Source organism: Pipistrellus hanaki (assembly GCF_964339955.1).
Source record: "Pipistrellus hanaki genome assembly, chromosome: 1".
Taxonomy (NCBI): Eukaryota; Metazoa; Chordata; class Mammalia; order Chiroptera; family Vespertilionidae; genus Pipistrellus; species Pipistrellus hanaki.
The window spans coordinates 56586359-56607298 of NC_140503.1; the positions used below are offsets into that span (position 1 = coordinate 56586359).

General features: G+C 37.6%; 1 protein-coding gene across 6 annotated transcripts in view; it reads left to right on the forward strand.

Annotated features, from left to right (window-relative positions):
* MYEF2 (myelin expression factor 2) overlaps window positions 1-20940 on the forward strand; it is a 39171-nt gene that overhangs the window by 14549 nt on the left and 3682 nt on the right. Inside the window, exons 5-15 of one of the 6 annotated variants that reach the window (XM_084888960.1) lie at window positions 1849-2040; window positions 2776-2929; window positions 3459-3508; window positions 3628-3691; window positions 8469-8570; window positions 10378-10428; window positions 10710-10778; window positions 11070-11168; window positions 11462-11533; window positions 13252-13460; window positions 13540-13591. In XM_084888960.1, coding sequence (XP_084745086.1) covers window positions 1849-2040; window positions 2776-2929; window positions 3459-3508; window positions 3628-3691; window positions 8469-8570; window positions 10378-10428; window positions 10710-10778; window positions 11070-11168; window positions 11462-11533; window positions 13252-13460; window positions 13540-13591 — 1114 coding nt within the window. The remainder of the gene's footprint in view (window positions 1-1848; window positions 2041-2775; window positions 2930-3458; window positions 3509-3627; window positions 3692-8468; window positions 8571-10377; window positions 10429-10709; window positions 10779-11069; window positions 11169-11461; window positions 11534-13251; window positions 13461-13539; window positions 13592-20940) is intronic. The other 5 variants (XM_084888962.1, XM_084888961.1, XM_084888964.1 and 2 more) reach the window with 5 other exon arrangements.

The window sequence follows — 20940 nt, forward strand, 5'->3', positions numbered from 1 at the left end:
TCTCTTTGGGTCATTATTATTTTGAGAATTATGATTTACTGTTTTATGGTGTTTTTTGTTCTTCAAAGACAAGTATTCTAGATTCTTAGTGTTTTTCTTTTTAATTGGAAACAAAGTTTATTGGATACTAAAGGCCAGGTCCATATAGTTTGTCTTCTTTTAAGTTTTAGCAAATTGTAGATCCTCAATAATATTTCAGAGACCATAAAATATAATTATGTGATCTATGCCAATAAAGCATACTTTTATTTTAAACCTTTCTAAGAGGAATAAATGGTATAGTTTGGCCTAATTAAATGATGAGATGTTCTTTATTCAGTTAACTTTTTGGATTAATATCGCTAAAGGTCCTGTTTCTGGGAATAACTGATTTTCCAACGGGTGTTATGTCAGTGCTGAGAACTACTAGTGAGAGTCTAAGGAAAAGTTTATTTCTAGGATTCATTTATAGAATTTTACTTCATGTAATTCACTGGGGGTTTGTAACAGTTATAAACTAACTATTGGCTTTTTTTTTTTTTTTTGGCAATAGCAAACAATAACTAGCATGTTGACATCCAAAGGAAAAGGAGGAATAAAAACTATGTTATATATAATTTGTGTTATATAAATTGTATTGTATATGTGTTTTATATATGTATATATGTTTATATATGTTATGTATATAAAAGACAAATCAAAACCTAGTAATATACTTTATTAATGTTAAGGACAAACAACCTATCTTAGTTCATGAAACATTTAGTCTACTGTGTTCTCCTTCATAGGTAACCAAAATCTTAAATTTTGTGTTTGTGTAAGATTTTGAAACCTTAGACCTGAAACATTTATTATTTTATAGCATTCTCTAAAAACACTTATTTCTTTACTTCTGTATTTCTTTTAATTCTTCATGATGAAACAAATATTGGAAGCCAGAATACATTTATTCTTGCATTCATTTTTTCACCTTCTATTCTCCAAGCCTCCCTAGAGAATTTATTACCTAGAGAATGTTTTAAAGTCACCAAACTTTCTTTTAGTATTCCCAGACAGGCCAGCAGAGTAGAGTTGATGCTTACATATATCATAATCATTTGGTATTGCAGATGAAATAGCCTATTATTGTGTTTAGGTGCTTTTTTTTTTATTTTTTGCTTTTCATCTAGTGAGATGAGTGAGAAGTATGTTTAACTTCTTTGATTTAAAGGTAGAATATTTCTCCTATAAAGTTAATTAAGTAAAAATATCATTGCTCACTATCATTCTTCATTGAGACACTTAGCCGTTCTTTATCCCCTTTCCCCCGCCTTACATCATAATCATGTTGAGGAGGGAAAGAGGTTGGAAGGTGGATAATTACAGTTTGCTTGTTCAGGAGTGAAATTTGCACATTATCATAATTCCTCTCTGTCCCAATATTCCTGGGTTTTATAACACTCTGCTCTGTAAAGCTTTGAATTAGTCTCAGTTTGTCTTTGCATTGGTCATCCAGTGGTAACAATTCTCTATTATTGCATTTGGGAAAGAAAAGAATTACAGTAAGTATTTTGTTCTTCTTTGAGTTATGTGTATGTGTCCTATATTTTTACACTAGTACAAGGGCGAAATTAAACTAATTTCAAGTTCTTAAGTGACTTTAGTGATTGGAAAGAGGTATTTAATTTATATTCCTGGAGACTATAATCTTTTATCTGTCTACAGGTTTTTATGGGACTGAATTTTCTGGATAAGAAAAAAGCTTACTCTTTAAGAGGGCCAGTAATTTAACCCAGATGGGATAGCTACTGTAGAATTTGAAGTTGTTGTTTTAATTGTGTAGAGTTTCTGATGTATCTAGTGGTACTTAACATTCAATGTGTGTTATAGGATCCTGATGGAGAAAATGCTCGTAGGGCATTGCAACGAACAGGAGGATCATTTCCAGGAGGACATGTACCCGATATGGGATCGGGGTTGATGAATTTACCACCTTCCATTCTGAATAATCCAAACATTCCTCCTGAGGTTATCAGTAATTTGCAGGCTGGTAGACTTGGTTCCACAATTTTTGTTGCTAATGTAAGTTGAAGCTTTAGTCTAAAATTTTACCATTCAGATATAGTTCTAATTATGAGATTATTTATTTAGATGAATGGGTTATAGCTTTATAGAACAGTTTATTTTTAACTGAAGTAAGCCAAACATAATTATTATAAGCTGAAACCTAATTAAATTAAATTATATATATATATATATATATATAGAGAGAGAGAGAGAGAGAGAGAGAGAGTATATATACAAGTGTTTAGAATTTTAAAAAAAGAGAACTGTGGAATTGATAAACATTTAGCAGTTCTTGGAAAATATAAACACTTAGCAATTCTTTTATTTTTATGTGACTTTTGTTTTTATTGGTAAATGGATTTCTTTAGCTTTAATATTTGATGTCTGTGAATGTGCATGTTGTAGTTGGTTTGTCATTTGTTCTAAGCTTTTGAAAGTCAGTGATCGACAATACTTTCCAAAATCCGAATTTCTTTCAGTAAAAATAGGTGTGCAAATTTCACATGTACAAAACAGGATTGAGTAGGTGAGAGACTATTTTTGGAATTTAAAAAAATTAAGGCGAAGGAACAACATAGATGTAGCTTACCTAATTTTAAACAACTGAAGATCTTTTTATTTGAATATTGTTGACATACTGTTTAAGAAGAATTATAGTTCTTTATAGTTTTGAGAGTTTAGAAAATATTTATTATTTATAAATGGGGAGGGGTTTATTAGGTACGTAACTTTATATGATTTTATATTAAGCTTGACTTCAAAGTTGGTTGGAAGAAGCTAAAGGAAGTGTTCAGCATAGCTGGAACTGTAAAGCGGGCAGATATTAAAGAAGACAAAGATGGCAAGAGCAGAGGAATGGGCACAGTCACTTTTGAACAAGCAATTGAAGCAGTTCAAGCAATTTGTATCCTAATTTACACGTTAGGGTTATTTAATAAGGTTGAAGAAGCTTAATACCATTTTTTTGGGAGTCCTGGAATTTAAGGTTTCCTGGTTTAAAAATATGTGTTAGACTTTAGTCTCCAGTAAGCAAAACCTTTTCTATGTCCAAGTACTAAAGTCACTCTTAAAACTTGAATTAGCCATATTGTACAGACCTGGTATGAATCTTTTTCTACTTTTTCTTCTTGCCACAATTAACTATGTATACATGCTCTTGACAGTTATGCAGTCTATTGTAAATTAATACAGTTACTTTAAATGAAGACTTGTTAATTTTCTTTTTTTCAATGGTTGAAGTAAAATATTATATTTTATATATAAAATCAAACTATAAAACAAAGAATTGAAGTTTTTGAGTATTTGGAAGAGACTAATACAAATAAGTAAAATATTAAAGATAGTCTGATTCAATAGGATTATTAAAAATGTGTTTGTATTCAAGTATAATTTTAATAGTTGTCTTAACTGGCTTTCCTTAACTGAACCAACAGCTATGTTCAATGGGCAGTTTTTGTTTGATAGACCTATGCATGTGAAAATGGTGAGTTCCTATATATCACTTCATCTCTCCAAATTTTTCAAATCTTTTATCTGCTATCCTCTATGTTACAGATCATTTTCGTTATATAGTAACCTTATAATTATTGTTTTTGCAAATAGGATGACAAGTCTGTCCCTCATGAAGACTATCGTTCACATGACAGTAAAACACCGCAATTACCTCGTAAGTAAAACCCATTAGAAACAATACAGGCTATTGTTTTTCAATTTCATTATATGCTAAGCAGAATTGTGGTATGTTTTTTTTTCATGCCTATATTCCAAGCTGCCCAAAGTTTGGAGTTAGTTTAGAACTATGGAGATAGTTTGGCATGATTGATTAGGAAGACTGAGAAGATAAATATTTGCCATTTTTTTCTCTCTTTGGTAGCTTTTCCTCATTGTAAAAATAATATATACTAAAAGATTTGGTTAGTTTATATACATGAGTGGGGAAAAAAATCCTCTTTATAATTTTACCACCCACAAGCAACCTCCATTATTACATTGTTTGGTATTCTTTTCTAGTCTTTCCTTCTATGTATATTTTTTACATAGTTGATAATTGCCATATAATAATTTTGTATTTTTTGTTTTGTTTAATAAAGTATAAATATTATTCCATGTTGAAAATTCTTCCCAAATATTTTTTATCAGATGTATAATAGTCTATTATATGGATGCTTCATAACTATTTCACTGTTAGATATATTTAGGGTTTTAACTTTTTCCCCTAAATAGAGTAATTCATGCACTTTTGTATACAAATCTTTGGTATATTTTTGGTTATTTCCTTAAGATAAATATCCCGAAGTAGATTTATAGGTTCTCAAAGTGTACTCATTGATCAGTATTATCAAAATGTTTTCCAAAGGATTATAAAACCACAATGTACTATACTTAACATGTGTCTCAATACAGCATCTATAGAATGAGGATAATAATAGTACCTATTTCATGGGATTGGCATCAGTATTGTATAAGTTAATCTATAATAATAAAAACCTAAGTGACCATTGCAACCAAACAGACGACTGGAGAGGCTGCATGGGGTGACTAGGCTGGCAGGGGGGGTTAGTGAGGGGCGACCAAACAACCAAGCCAGCAGGCTGCGTGGGGTGACCATGCCGGCACCAGGGGGCAGTTGGGAGTGACCAGGCCAGCAGGAGGGGTAGTTGGGGCAATCAAACAGGCAGGCAGGTGAGCAGTTAGGAGACAGTGGTCCCAGATTGTGAGACGGACATTCGACTGCTGGTTTAGGCCCGATCCTTGGGATGTGCTGTTGCTTTCAATTGGACCATTTTAAGGGACTGAGCTGAAAAAGGATTTTCTTGACCAGGTCACATTGATCTTTCCAATTTAGCACATGCTTCTGTACTCTACTTTTTAAAAAAAGTATGTGGTTTTCTTAGCCCCTAATTGCTACATTAGCTAGCCAGGCCCGGAGCAGCGGCTGCCAGGCTGGGAGCGGCCAGGCCCGGAGCAGCTGGGTCTGGTGCGGCCAGGCCTGGAGCAGCAACTGCCAGGCTGGGAGCGGCCAGGCCCGGAGCAGCAGCTGCCAGGCTGGGAGTGGCCAGGCCCGGAGCAGCGGCTGCCAGGCTGGGAGCGGCCAGGCTCGAAGCAGCCGGGTCTGGTGCGGCCAGGCCTGAAGCAGTGGTTGCCAGGCTGGGAGTGGCCAGGCCCGGAACAGCCAGGTCGGGTGCGGCCAGGCCCGGAGCAGCAGCTGCCAGGCTGGGAGCGGCCAGGCCCGGAGCAGCGGCTCCCAGGCTGGGAGCGGCCAGGCCCAGAGCAGCGGCTCCCAGGCTGGGAGCGGCCAGGCCCAGAGCGGCCGGGCCCGGAGCAGCCGGGTCGGGTGCGGCCAGGCCCGGAGCAGCAGCAGCCAAGTCCAGAGCAATTAGGTCGGGAGCGGCAGTGACCAGACCCGGAGCAGCTGGTTGTGGAACGAACCAGAGCAACAGAGGCCAGGCCCATAGCAGCCAGGCCCGGAACAGCTCGCTCCTCGCCTGCCCCTGCCCCACGGCTGCCTCTCAGACATGGCTGGAAACTTTTGCGGGAACTTGAGGGTCTGCTGAATCAAGTGATGAAGGCTTAGATCTGGATGTGTTGAGTTAGTATAGCGCTGGGGTGTTGATCTGTGAGTGCCTTGGGTGGGGCCTGAATGAGGCTGGTTGACCTATTTGGAAATGTCTTTTGTGTGAAATGTATCATTGGGCATGAGGAGGTATTATTGATATGAGAAAATGCTAAGTAACTGATTTACTATCTGAAAACGGATTTACTATCGGGGAAAGGGAGGGAGGAAGAGACTGAACATAAACTGCACCTATGGATGAGGACAATGGGGGATGGGGAGGGGGCGGAGGGTGGGGTGGGAACCTGGTGGAGGGGGGAAGAAATGAGGAACCTTTGTAATAAGATGAACAATAAAGATTGATTAAAAAAAAAAAAGTAGAATAAAACAACTCTAGCTAGTTTGACTCAGTGAATAGAGTGTTGGCCTGAGGACCAAAGCATCCTGAGCTTGAATCCGGTCAAGGGCTCAGACCTCGGTTGTAGGCTTCTCATTAGCAGGAGGCAACTGATTGATGTGATTCTTTCACATCAATATTTCTCTCTGTCTTTCCCTCTCTCTTCTACTCTCCGTAAAAAAAGTCAATGGAAAAATATCCTCAGGTGAGGATTAACAACAAAAAAGATAGAATAAAACAGTTCCTATTTAAATATTAATTAGTTCTATCTTTAATTATTTTCTTTGAAGAGAAGTAGTAAAAAGAATATTGGATTTAGGAACAGAAAACTTAAACTCTAGTCTTAGTCCCATAGCTAACTGGCATTGTGGAAGTAAACTAAGGTCTCAAAAATTTCCTCATTTATGGATAGTAGATGTGAAAACACAAGTACCATCCTACCTAATAAAAGAGCAATGTGCAAATTGACCATACCTCTGCTACACCCACAAGCCACACCCACCAGCCAATCAGAGCGAGTATGCAAATAAACCCATTCAAGATGGCTATGGCCACAGAGAGCAGGAAGGAGGATTAGCAATGGAAGAAGCCAAGCTTTCCACCTGCCCTTGCTGGCCTAAGCCTCCACTCAAGGATACAACATAGATAGAAGGTAAACAAATCCAAACAGAAATGGGGGCAGCCACAGAGCTGGAAAGAGCGGGAGGCTAGGGTTGCCCCCGGCAATGGAGGAAGCAAAACTTTCCGAACACCCTGACCAGCCCAGGCCTCCACTCCAGGCTACAGTTTCAATTATAGAAGATACATGAACCCCAACAGAAATGGCTGCCGCCACCAAGTGAGCATGAGGCTTGGCTCCGCTCCAGGCTACAAAGTTTCAATTGTAGAAGATAAATAAATTCCAGATACCAGGGCCTCTGCTTGGGTTGCCAGGAGGCATGACTGGCCTGCAAACCACCACAGGCCTCTTGCTCAGGCTAACCCACTTCCCAAGGGAACCCCCACCCTGATCTGGGACACCCTTCAGGGCAAACCAGCTGGCCCCAACCTGTTCAACAGGCCTCTATCCTATCTAATAAAAGAGTAATATGCAGATTGACCATCACTCCAATACACAATATGGCTGCCCCCATGTGGTCAAAGATCCTGCCCCTATGTGGACACAAGTTGGCCAGCAGGGGATGGCAGGTGGGAGGAACCAGGCCTGCAAGGGAAGGCAGTTGGGGGTGATCAACCCTGCAGGGGAGGGCAGTTAGGGGTGACCAGGCTGGCAGAGGAGGGAAGTTGGGGACAATCAGGCTGGCACGGGAGTGGTTAGGGGGAGATCAGGCTGGCAGGCAGAAGCGGTTAGGGGCAATCATGAAGGCAGGCAGGCGAGCCGTTGGGAGCCAGCAGTCCTGGATTGTGAGTCGGACATCCCTTGAAAGGGTCCCAGGTTGGAGAGGGTGCAAGCTGGGCTAAGGGACACCCCTCCTGCCCGTCCCCGGGCCTCTAGTTTATATATAAGGCTAATATTCAAAGTATCCCCTCTGGACTTCCACGGGGAAACTGGGAGTTCGATCCCTCATTATGATGTGCGCTGACCACCAGGGGGCGACGCAAAATAAAGGGAGGCCCTGGCTGGCAGCTGGTAGGCCCTGATGGGCCCTGATCGCCAGCCAGGCTTAGGTACCCTATCCTTGTATGAATTTCATTAACCAGTTTTCTAGTGTAAATATAAATATGTATTTGTGTCAAAGATAAAAGTAGGTAATAAAACATTTTCTTTATTCAATATTTTCATGATAATTTTTAGTTGGAGCATTTAAAAAGGAATTCTTAGATCTTAAGTGGTTCTACAAATTTGAGAAAGTCTGATTTTTAGATATGTATGCCACATATAAGGTGATACAATATTCAAAATCCTCTTGGTATTTTATTATTCCTTTTCCATATGCCTTTAATTGGGGTATGAGATACACTGCTTCATAAAATACCTCTCATTATAAACTAGAGGCTGGCCTGGTGAACAAAATTAGTGCACTTGGGAGGGGAGGGTCTCTCAGCCTGGCCTGCGCCCTCTCACAGTGCGGGAGCCCCACAATCAATCGCCCCCACAGAGGGAGGCCCCAGCCACCTGCCACAGCATTGCTGGCCAGATAGCTTGGGCCTGCCTTTGTGGGGTGATTGTGGGACAATGGCACACACACCCCCCCCCCCCCAATCATGTTGCACCTTGGCTGGCCTGGCTCTAGTGTGTGTCATAGCGTGGTCATCTGGACAGTCATTCTTTTTGGCCATTTGGTCAATTTGCATATTACCCTTTTATTATTATAGATAGTACTATAGTGAGGGTTCAGTGCTGCATTCCAGTGAAAACAAGAACCATTGGTCTTATTTACAAGTTTTAGGGATACTACATTTAAATTTACAGGCATATAGCTCTTTAAAAAAATGTAGTACCAACCAAATAATCATAGATGGATTGATAATGTTCTTATATTTGTGTTTCAGGTGGTCTTGGAGGCATTGGAATGGGACTTGGCCCAGGTGGACAGCCTATTAGTGCCAGCCAGTTGAACATAGGTGGTGTAATGGGAAATTTAGGTCCAACTGGTAAGTACTTTAGCTTTATTTCTTTTTAAATTATGCATTTGCTAGGTCATAAAACTTACATGCACTAGTTTGTAATAATGTTTAAAGCCTATAGTTGATATTTAGGATGTCACTGCAGTTTGAAAAAGGGTGAAACTTTTGGGGAGCAGAGAACATGAAAAAGGATGGGCAAATGTCAGGAGGTTTTCTCTGAGGCCAGCTGTACTGTGGCTGGTCTTTTAGTACTGTGGAGTTTTGAAATGGTTTAAGGCAGAAGGTGAATGTTCAACATAGTGCCTTGCATATCATGGATATACATTATTGGTGGAATGGCTGAACGGCTACCATATAATAAACAGTTTAAATTTGCATATTTAGTTGGGTAGGTAGTTTTTTGTGTAGTATTCAGCTCTTCACCTGAACTAACTTACAGTTTATCTTTGAAGATTGGTTTCTAAACTTTTTGGTTTCAGAACCCTTTTATAATCTTAAATTTTTTGAGGACTCCAAAGTACTTTTGATTATATAATTATATTAATTAATATTTACTATATGAGAAATTAAAACATTTATCAATTCATTTAAAAATAATAAATCCACTCTGTTAACATAAATATACTTTAAAAATATTTTTAAAGTTGATTTTTAGAGAGAGGAAAGAGAGAGGGAAAGAGGGGAAAACCCATGATGCTAGAGGGAAACATTGATCAACTGCCTCCTCCATGCCCCCTACCTGGGATTGAGCCTGCTTCCCCTACCTGGGATTGAGCCTGCTTTCCAGGAATGTTCTCTGACTAGGAGTTGAACCAGCAACCGCTTGGTGCATGGGACAACACCCAGCCAACTGAGCCACACTGGCCAGGGCCATAAATTTGAGGAAAATATATTTTCCAACACAGAAGAATTAGAAGAGGGCATTGTTTTACCTTTTTGTACATCTCTTTAATGTTGGGCTTAATGCAAGACAGTGATGCTGTTTTATTTTCTGCATTTAGTTTGTTACACTATCATATATCATGTCGTAGTTTTTGGAAAATTTCACATTATACTCATGAGAGAATGAGAGTAAAACAGTCGAATAGTATCTTAGTATGAGTGAAATAGTTTTGACCTATTGGGCCCTCCATGATCCCAGACCATACTTTGGGAACTGCTATTTTAATTGATAAACTAAGAGTGATCCGATTCATTCATATATATATATATATATATATATATATATATATATATTTTTTTTTTTTTTTTTTTTTTTTTTTTTTTTTTTTGAGATGCTATAACTACACTTTAAGTTGTGGGAATAGTTATGCTAATCATTTTGATCCAAACAGATGGAGATTTTCTTCCTTACTGTTAGACCTTCCAACCTCTTAAATACATACTATTTTTATTCTTTAACTTCTTATTGCTCCCTTAGCTATCATGTGTAGCGGAGTCTGACCTGATGTCTAAATCTGCTGTAGTGATACTTCTGTGTTTGTCTTGTGGAAGGGGTGAGGGAGGGGGGGATCAGTGATAGGGTTATCTTTTGTCTGTTCTGCAAAAATAAACAATAAACATCTAGTCCTAGGTATTTTCTAAGTGAACATGAGTGTGACCAGAGAATTTTTTTTTTATTGTCTAATAAATATTCAAAGAAGCCTTTTTGAAGAGTCATGACTAGACATGTGCTGTGGCATAGCACTTTAAACCATCCCACCCATGTCCTGCTGCTTCTCTTAGTGTTCCATTGTGTCTAAACCAGTGGTATCTATTTTATTGTATTACATTATATCATTCTTCAGTCATAAAAATAAGATTACTGAAGTACATACTGTGTATTTTATTTGAGGTATGGGAATGGATGGTCCAGGTTTTGGAGGAATGAATAGAATTGGAGGAGGTATGTATAAGCACTTGTTTTTTGTATGTACCCATCACCACTTTTAGTAAACAAGGAACTGTGTTGAGAATTCCAAGGGAAAAAAAGTCTTGATTTATTGTTGGCTCACTTTCTAAAGGCTAATAGCAGAAAATTGAGCCTGGTACATACGTAAGGGATATAGAAGGTGATGTGCACAAGGTAGGGTAGATGAAGAGCTTACTGGTGAGACTTAACTTTACAAATGTATCTTTCAGCTATACAACTGAGAGCCACATCTCAAAATTATCTTTATTCCATAGGAATTGGGTTTGGTGGTCTGGAAGCAATGAATAGCATGGGAGGATTTGGAGGAGTTGGCCGGATGGGAGGTAGGTAAATGTATGTAATGGGTTTTATATGCTATATTTTGTTTAACTCAATATTTAAAAATGTTTCCCCATACTTAGGGGTGGGTACTATAGATGTCTTCAGAGGGCATTTGTGAGCACTTGGTAATAGGGACAGGCATAGTGAAACGAGATATATGTGGCATGTGAGGTAAGTTGGGTAAATCACAGACCTTTTTTATATTTGTCACTTTTGCTGTCACTATAATTTCAGTGGATTACTGTTTATTGATATACTTGAAAAAGGGCTAATTTGTTGCATGATTTTTTCAGAGCTATACCGTGGTGCAATGACTAGTAGCATGGAGAGAGATTTTGGACGTGGTGATATTGGAATAAATCGAGGCTTTGGAGATTCCTTTGGTAGACTTGGTAGGCTGGCTGCATACGTCTTTTCTTTACCCAGGTTATAGTTTTCAAAGTATGTTTCTCCTTTTCGTGTGAAAAATTGGAAATTTATAATATTTCACACAATTTATTGCTAGAAGAAAAATACTTTATGGATTTTAATGTACTAGCTATCTTTTTCACTGTCTTACACATTTGAACCCTATTTATAGAAGACTATACTTTTACTGTACATCTTCTGAGAGCATAGTACCTTGGGACTTTTGAAGTATGATTATTTAAATTAATTAGTGTGTTATCTTTCCGTCCTTGTTTAGGCAGTGCAATGATTGGAGGGTTTGCAGGAAGAATAGGAGCTTCTAACATGGGTCCTGTAGGATCTGGAATAAGTAGGTTTAAATTTTACTAGAATTTATTCAGTAATATTTGTGTGCTTGCAAATGACTGCAAGAGTAGTTATTGTAGTATAGTAATACTTTGTTTTTATATGTTGATGTCTTGTTATAATTTAGAGAAACTTTGATACTTACTGACCTTTTCTATTTGATCACTGAAATTTCTAAAGTAACTTTGAATTTCACTTATTTGATATTTCTAAACTAACACCACAGTATGTGTTAACCATAAGCCAACCCCCAGAATCTCCTTTCCAACTGGGGATTTCTCTGATCATGTGTCAAAAACAACTTTTACCTTTGCACCAACTTAGTTTCCTTGCTGATTCTCTACAACTGCTTTTGGTTTCTAGTTTATTTCACCTGCGAACAACTTTTTTGTCTTTTGGAAGACACAGGTGAATTTCCCCACATAAAATTCTTCTAGAGAGAGACCTCCTGAAGTTGAGGGATAAGGTTGAAAGAGATGCATATTTCCTCTCCTCTTAAATCTTTCCTGTGGTAGAATCAAGAGTAGTTGAAACACTGGGGAGTGCTGAATCTCTTCATCTGTTTCCACTACAACGTTTTACACCTTACCTTAAGGCTAAACACACGGCTTAGTTTTTACCTCTGTTGCTTATTGAATTGTGTCTCTGAGCTCTCCATAGTTTATTGACTTCCTTTAATTGATTAAAATCTTACAAATGGGAAACACAGTATATTTGAACTGAGTGAATTCATAAATCCTGTCAGCAAATGATACCTATTTCCATTGTTCTTTGCTTCTCATTTTATTCCTTCTTTTCATCATCTTTCAGCCTTGGCTATTTTCCTATTAATGGTAACTTCCCTACCTTCTGGTTTTCACCTCAGTGTTTATGCTTTTTAGCTAATTTTATATTTATTATCTACTGAAAGACAACTTGAGGGTGATGTTAATTTTTAAAATTTCTATGTATGTGGATTTTAGGTATGAGAAAAAAGGATAAGTTTTAAAAATGAGTAGGACTAGGATATTTAAAGAGGATGCAACACATAGAATGAAGTACGTATGTGCTCTGAGCTAAATTCTCAAGTTCTGGCTAAAGGGATATGATTTCATTTTTTTGTTGCTACCTCCTCAAGTTTTGTATAACATTGAGATTAAAAGTTACGTGTTTCCCTGGTTATTGAAAACTGGATTGATACAGAAAGAGAAATTGTATGTGAAACTGAGGTGAAAGGGAAGCTAGGGAAAGAATATTATGTAGGAGAGTAACGGTGTGTTGGAGTTGAATGATTTGAATTTGCCCCATTTATTTTTGCCTAGCAATTTTTAAGCTTGGTGCATTATTAAATAAAAATGAGGATAAACACTATAACATAATGGATAAACAGTAGAAAACCTATATAATGTATTTGATAAATTTTATGATCAGTATACAGTAACTTTATAGAAATATATGTATATAATGTATTATATTCTGGCTAAACTTAAGAAATTCAATTAGCCATTCAACTAACCAAATGTATGCCAAATTAAATTCTGTTTCTTGGAAGATTCTTATATTGTGTGTATGAAAATAATTTTATGCTTACATATTATCTAATTATATAAATTAATTTTTCTCTTCCTTTCTTTCTCAAAAATGATTCTTTCCCTCCTCTTCTCTTTTTTCCTCTTCCTTCTTCTGATTTTAAAATAAAAACACCAAACTTCAAAATCCTCTCATCCCTTCCTGAAAATCCAGGTGGTGGAATGGGTGGCATGAACAGTGTGACTGGAGGAATGGGGATGGGACTGGATCGGATGAGCTCCAGCTTTGATAGAATGGGACCAGGTATAGGAGCTATACTGGAAAGAAGCATCGATATGGACCGAGGATTCTTATCGGGTCCCATGGGAAGCGGAATGAGAGACAGAATAGGCTCCAAAGGCAACCAGATATTTGTCAGAAATGTAAGCAACTAAATATAAAGTATACTTAAAATTATTTTGTGCCATGTATATCTGTTACTAATACCTTTTTTCATTCTAGCTGCCTTTTGACTTGACTTGGCAGAAACTAAAAGAAAAATTCAGTCAGTGTGGTAAGTATGCCAATAACTGCAGTATGTTGCTAGTGATTATGGAGGAAAAGGTGATTTTAAACTTTTAAAGACTGTGTTTAGACCTTTACCTGTTCAGATACTTACTCCTGGATAGTCTACTTTCAATTCAAATAAATTATTTTGCTTTACTCTGACTTAGAGTAGTGCAAATAACTACTAAATACTATGATTTAGAGTAGAGCTTGTCATTGTCTCCTGTGGATAAAGAAAATGCTTGGTTTAATACCTGATTATTAAAAGGTTCCTATATCATGATTGTTCACATTAAAAAGAATTTTTATTGGGGAAATACTAATAAATGGTATATTTATTTTCTTATTTATAGTATAGCACAGTACATTCTCAGCATGACCCAATGAAATGCCGTGACATTTAAATGATTTGAAGTTAATAGATGACCCATTCTACATAACTTATTGCCCACTTAACTAATAGCATAGAACTCACTGTCTGGATTTCCTTAGACATAGGTATATTCTAGTGGCCCTTCTAATTCTTTTATAAACTGTTCTTGGATATAATGATACTATCTATACAACTTAATATGTTCATTAGGTTTATAGAAGATGACATGGTTTAGTATTTTTAAAAGAGGACCTTTTGTGTGTGTGTGTGTGTGTGTGTGAGAGAGAGAGAGAGAGAGAGAGAGAGAGAGAGAGAGAGAGAGAGAGAGAGAATTAGTGTAAGTGGAACAAAGTAACATTTTCTGCTAGTATTTTTCTGTTATTGGGTGGTGTCTTAGAGACTGTAATCACAATAGTAAGCTATATAGTTGGTGTATAATGATGAAAAGGGGCTAAACATGGTATATTCAGCCTTTGAGAGTTAATGAAAAGTTAAGAGTGTTTGAAATATTACAATAATTTTTGAGATCTTGAAGGGGATGAATTTAATATTCTCCCATGAAAATAGCCTGTGTAGCCACTTATCACAAAGTGATAGATCACTTATGAACAATTTGCTCACTGTGGAATCTATTATCTATTACTAGGGGCCCAGTGCACGAATTCGTGCACCTTGAAAGGAACTGTGGGGCCACGAGGCTGCGGTGGGCATAGGGGCGGGTCTTGGCCCATCCTCTGTGCCCCTGCCTGGCCCCTCCTACCTCAGCCCCTGGTCTCTCTGCCTGCAGCCCCGCTCCCATGTGCTACCAGCTCTGGCCTCACTCACACTGCTGATGGTGCAGAGTGATTGGGGCTAGTGCCAGCAGTGGGTATGAGTGGGGCCAGCCCCATCAGCGGTGCAAGTGGCCACTGCTGCCCTGATCACTCCTCAGAAGCAGGGGGAGGTGGAGAAGCCCTCTGGGGTGATTGGGGACGGCAGCTACTACTAGCACCTGCTAATGGCACCAAGCAATTGGGACTACCGCCAGCAGCGGGTGTGAGCAGCTGCTCTGGCACTGGTGCTGGCAATGGGTGTGAGAGGCGGTCGCTGGCCCCGATCGCAGCTCAGGAGCAGGGATAGGTGGAAAAGCCCTGAGGGGCAGTTGGGGCCAGCAGCCACCACTTGCACCTAAGGACGGGGTCCGTGATCAGGGCCAGTGCCAGCAGCAGGTGCAAGTGATGGCTCCGATGCTGGCAGCAGGTGCGAGCACCTGGCAGGACCATGGCACTCGGGAGCAGAGAATTTTTGGTAACCACCAGAGGCTCGCCCCATGACAGCAACTGGTGCCCCACCTTGGTCTGGCACCCCTGCTCACTTGCTCCACCATCCCACTACAGGCCATGCCTGCCATGTTTCGTGCTCTGCCACTTGCTCTTGACACCATGTTTCTTGCCTGTCCCCTGGTGGTCAGTGCATGTCATAGCCACCAATTGTTTGGTTGTTCCACATTCAGTCTATTAGCATATTAGCCTTTTATTATATAGGGTGTTCTCGGAGTACTTTATACCTAACTTCTGTAATAATCTGTTCACATGTTTTCTTCCTCCTAGGTAGAGGCTCTTGGATATAATGAGACTATCTATACAACTTTAATATGTTCATTAGGTCTATAGAAGATGACATGGTTTAGTAAAAATATATATATTTAAGTGAGTTAAATATTTTGAGCAAATCTTCGTCTATTTAGTTAGTTACTCATTTATTAAATCTAATACTATATTTTGGCAGTTTGTTGTAATTAGTATTTGAAAAGGCAAACAAAATAATGAATTATCTTCACCTTCAAAAAATATTCAGTTTGAGTCCATTTAGGATGTACTTTCGGCCTCATTTTTTTTTTATCATCTTTTAAAAATAGTTTATTTAAAGAAGAGAAACTAAACTTTTTTTTTTAATAAAGAAAAATTGTTGAAAATGAGTCAACTAATAAATAGTCCCCACTAAGAGAAGGCAGACTTATGAAGTTGTTTTGAGGTGCTGGTAGTCTTTGCAGGAGTAAGAGACCTACCAGAATGAGTAAGCAACATCTGGCCATGAGTCTCATAGATTACAGAGGAATGAACATACTGGGTAGGGGCTTAACTGAAGTATATCAAATGAGGAGCAATGGCAGTAGGTATAGATAATCTCTGTTGTAATTTGAATGAAAAAAAAATTTCCAAGTGAGATATGGCATTATTTAAAAAAATAGAAATGAGCCTTAGGCTGGTTTGGCTCAGTGTGTCAGACTGGGGACTGAAGGATCTCGGGTTCGATTCCAGTTAAGGGCACATGCCTGGGTTGCAGGCTCGATCCTCAGTAGGGGGTGTACAGGAGGCAGCCATTAGTGATTCTCTCATCATTGATGTTTCTATCCATCTCCCTTCCTCTCTGAAATCAATTAGAATATATTTTTAAAAAGTAAAAATGAAACAAGATAAAGAACAAAGTGGAGCAGACAAATAATCAAAATGTGACCAATATTGAGTTGACTACTCTTTATCCTATTTAGGCAGATTTCCTTTGATGTCAGGTCTGAGCAAGGCTTGAAGCAAATAAAGTTTTTTTGGTGGGCTTCTACCTGAAAGTGGTATTGTTTTGACCAAAGGACATCAATTAAAACACATTTTATGAAAGGAAAAAATAGTACCGTATTTTCCGGCATATAAGACGACCCCATAATTTTACAGTTAAAACATAGGTTTAGGCCTATATTCGCTGTATAAGACTACCCCCCACTTCCGAGGCAACACCAGTTCTTTTTTTAATAGACCGCCTCTCTGACTCTGGCCAATCTGAGCAGGCTTTTTACTAGAACACAGTGCACTCTGGCCAATCTGAGCAGGCTTTTGTTCTAGTAAAAAGCCTGCTCAGATTGGCCAGAGTCAGAGAGGTGGTCTATTAAAAAAAGAACTGGTATTGCCTCGGAAGTGGGGGGTAGTCTTATACAGTGAACATAGGCCTAAACCTATGTTTTAACTGTAAAATTAGGGAGTTATAGTTATATCATGAGAACAATAATTTTTATTTTTCTTCTCAATTCTAATTGTAAAACCTGACTTTTGGATTTATATTAAGATAATACCATACTTAAATAATTTCCTGCCATCTTTCTGTTTTTAATCTTGAATTGCATTGATGGGAACTAAACTAAGTTATATAGTAATTCAGAATTAAGTGTCTATCGACAATTGTGGAAATGACCTGGCTTGTATGAACTGAACTATCCATTTTTCTGCTCTATGACTTGGTTTTTAAATCTTAAAGAGCTTTTCTTTCTTACTATGGCAAGTTTCTTTGTAACCTGCTGTATGCCAGCAATAGACTGTTGCAGTAAAAGGCAGGTTTGTCCCCCCTCCTGAGCCCAAGGCACATACGTATATTCTCTTGGTTGCTTCCTAGTAAGCATCTAGTGGTATTCCATGTATCTCCCCGACATCATCTGCCAGTAAATGGCACACTAGTAGTCCCTCTGCTTATTAAATTTCTGTAGTGGTTAATTGTCCTCGATGGAGCAATTAAAAGGCTAAGAAATATACTTTGGGTCATATTGCCCTCAATACAACATTTCCTCAGCCTTTATAATTCAGGAAAAAAGGTGTTCACATATTCCCAAATATAAAAAAATGAGTAATAACTGAGTATAGTAAAATAGGTCTCTTTTATCCTGCCTTATATAATTCATCAGTGACATTTTAAATATATTAACTGACCCATTCAGAGTTGGACCCCATTATTAGTTCAGGTTGTGCTAATGAAGTCAAATGGGCATAGTCTTAAATTTGTCCTGTTTTTTTCTATACCCTTTAACTACTCTGGCCTTCCGGCTTAGTTTCATGCAGTGCCAAGACATTTTAGAATTGCAGTGCCCAACTATGTTAATACTGTTACAAACTATGTAAACAAATATAGTTTTTCCCCCCACAAATTTCCATTATGTAGTTTTTTACCTGAGAATGCTTATTAATTGCGATAGATTTTATTTACTAAAAGCACATGCTTCAAGCTTGAATTGTGGACTTTGACTCTAGAAGAACTCAACAGTAAAAATAATATATGAGGAACATTTATTGATGTAGACTCTTTATTTGTAAAGAAACACTAAAAACTTTGTGGTTTTTTGGGTTTCTTATGTCATGATTATTTCTTGTAGAATATCTGATTTTACTTTTTTTCTCCTGTGGTTATGTTATGTTACAGTTTTGCTTTAGACATAGATTTCATTGAATCATATATTTATGCTTAATTTGGTCTACTTTTAAATATGCTTCTCTTCTTTACATAAGCATTGCCTAAACTATACGCCACAAGAAATTATTTGGCTAGGTTAAATGAAGTAGAAAGTTTTCTTTTACTAAAGGATAAGTCATTTTTATAACTAGTAAAAATGTAACAGCAAACATTTGATTATTCTGTGAAACCAATTTCTCATTGCATACTATTTTGTTTTATACGTTTGCTAAAATAGTCCTGTTTTTGTTTTTCTTGGAATCATACAAGATATTTGTAGATATTGAAGTTACTAAAGGAAGTCCTCAGAGAATGTAAAAGCCAGAGAGGTCTAATTCTAATCAGTTATTTGAAACTAATTTTTTTCTCCTTAAATATTTATCTTAAGACAAGAAAATATCTTAATTGATGTTTTTATGGGGAAACTTAGCAGACAGTTCTTTATAGTTCTGTGCCTACTGGGATTTATGGAACAGTCTATCGATGAAACAAGTATCTATAGGCCACTTTCTATATAGCCTGAATGTCAAGTACCTTTGCTAAGAGACCATGTGAGATCAGCGGTTTGGGTGTCTAATCTCTAAACCAGTGGTTTTTAACCTTCCTAATGCCGCAACCCTTTAATACAGTTCCTCATGTTGTGGTGACCCCCAACCATAAAATTATTTTCGTTGCTACTTCATAACCGTAATTTTGCTACTGTTAATGAATCGTATTGTAAATACCGTGTTTTCCGATGGTCTTAGGCAACCCTGCTAGCAGTTGGACCGCTGCTGTATTAAAGGGTTGCAGCATTAAGAAGGTTGAGAACCACTGCTCTAAACCAAGTTTCAAGTACCTTTACTAAGAGACCAACTTTATGAGGTCAGCAGTTTGGGAATCTGAGTGATGATCACTAAACCAAGAAACAGTTGAAGTAGGGGGAGATGGGTGGAACTTGTCCTGAAATATTGAGACAGATTTTGCAAGAGATAATTATATATTTTCCTTTGAAGTTTTAAACATTTCGTGCTTGAATGAACATATGGTGGGATACTTATATTAAGAAAAGAAAACAAAACCTACATTTTAGGTAAAATTAGAATGATGACAAACTTTTAATCGTAAAAGCCCTAGAACAGTGGTTGGCAAACTCATCAGTCAACGGAACCAAATATCGACAGTACAACCATTGAAATTTCTTTTGAGAGCCAAATTTTTTAAACTTAAACTTCTTCTAATGCCACTTCAAAATAGACTCGCCCAGGCCGTGGTATTTTGTGGAAGAGCCACACTCAAGGGGTCAAAGAGCTGCATGTGGCTCGAGAGCCGCAATTTGCCAACCACGGCCCTAGGAAATTAATCTACTGAGTATTTAACATAAAAAATAAATTTTTTTGTTTTAAGTAGTTCTCTTTAAAACCAATGTAAAGTGCTGCCATTTACCAACGTATACTTCTTTAATTAAAGTCGCTTTCTTCCAGGTCCCAGCATTCAAGATATTAAGAGGACTCTGAAAATTGCTTTGTATCTATGTTAAAGTTTTTAAAAATAAATTTTCCAGTTTCATTTTATGATATTTATTAGAAAATGTGATTTCTCTCTCTGTGTGTTTATTTTTATGTGTATATATTTTTAACCAGTTATAGGGCAAATATTGTTTGGGTATATTTTAACCATTTTAACTTCTCAAAGGATTAGTCTGTTTTATAACTTTTAGAACACAGTTGAAGACTTCCTGCTCTGGTTTACAAAATCATGATTTGGGCTCAACGTGACATTTATTAACATGGGTCACTTAATTAGTTTTGAGTGAATGAGTAATTGCCTATCAGTTTTAAAAAATAAAGTTATAGTATGGGGTGGGGGATGGATGAAAAAACAGTAGGAAAGTACTCCAGGATGTTCCAGATAAGAATCAATCAGATCAAGTATTAAAAAAAAAAAAAAACAACAACAACAACAAAAAACAACCCACAAACCTTACTGGTGCATTGAGATTAAAAGTTGTTCCCATTGCCTGAATGCTTCTGGAATTTTTTGTTAAGCCCTTTGCTTTTACCTCCCTCCTTCTTCCCCCTTTACAGAACTAACTCTGAACTAAATATGTCTGGCTCTGATTTGTTGCCAGACTAAAATTAGCCCATAGAGATCTGGCAACTACAGTATTCAGGGGAGGGAAATATGGTAAGTAGTCACACACATCACACTTAAATCTTTGTGGGTCGAGTGATCATACATCCCAGGTTGCTTGGGGATAGTCTCACTTAACATATGTTATATACTCTTTCTAGTGTTCTAGTTTGGATGATAGATCTTTATGGCCACTTTGTATTATGATAATTTACTTCAAATTCCAGACTCTCGAGTCAGGAATAATTGTCTAGTTTTCTTTCTCTTTCTGGAAACTCCTCTGAGGTTCTTCTTTGTGCTCTTATCATAACTGTTTTTACCTTTATTGATTTAAATCTTCAGTGTCTCTTCTATGCCTATTTCTATATATATTTGGTGCCATTCCTACACTTGGAGTTCAGAATGTGATATTGAGTAAATTACTTTGCCGCTGTGGTTGGAAAGCAGTTAGCGGGGCCCTTCGTGACCTGGTAAAAATTAAATTTCTGGGCAGTTGCTATTATTTTCAGGGATCAAAAAGTTGAAATGGAGGATAAAGTGTAACGGAAAGGAGATTGGGCGAAAAGCAATAATTTTATCTAAATAGTTTTCTTAAAATTTGTCATTTGTCACCCAACCAGCAT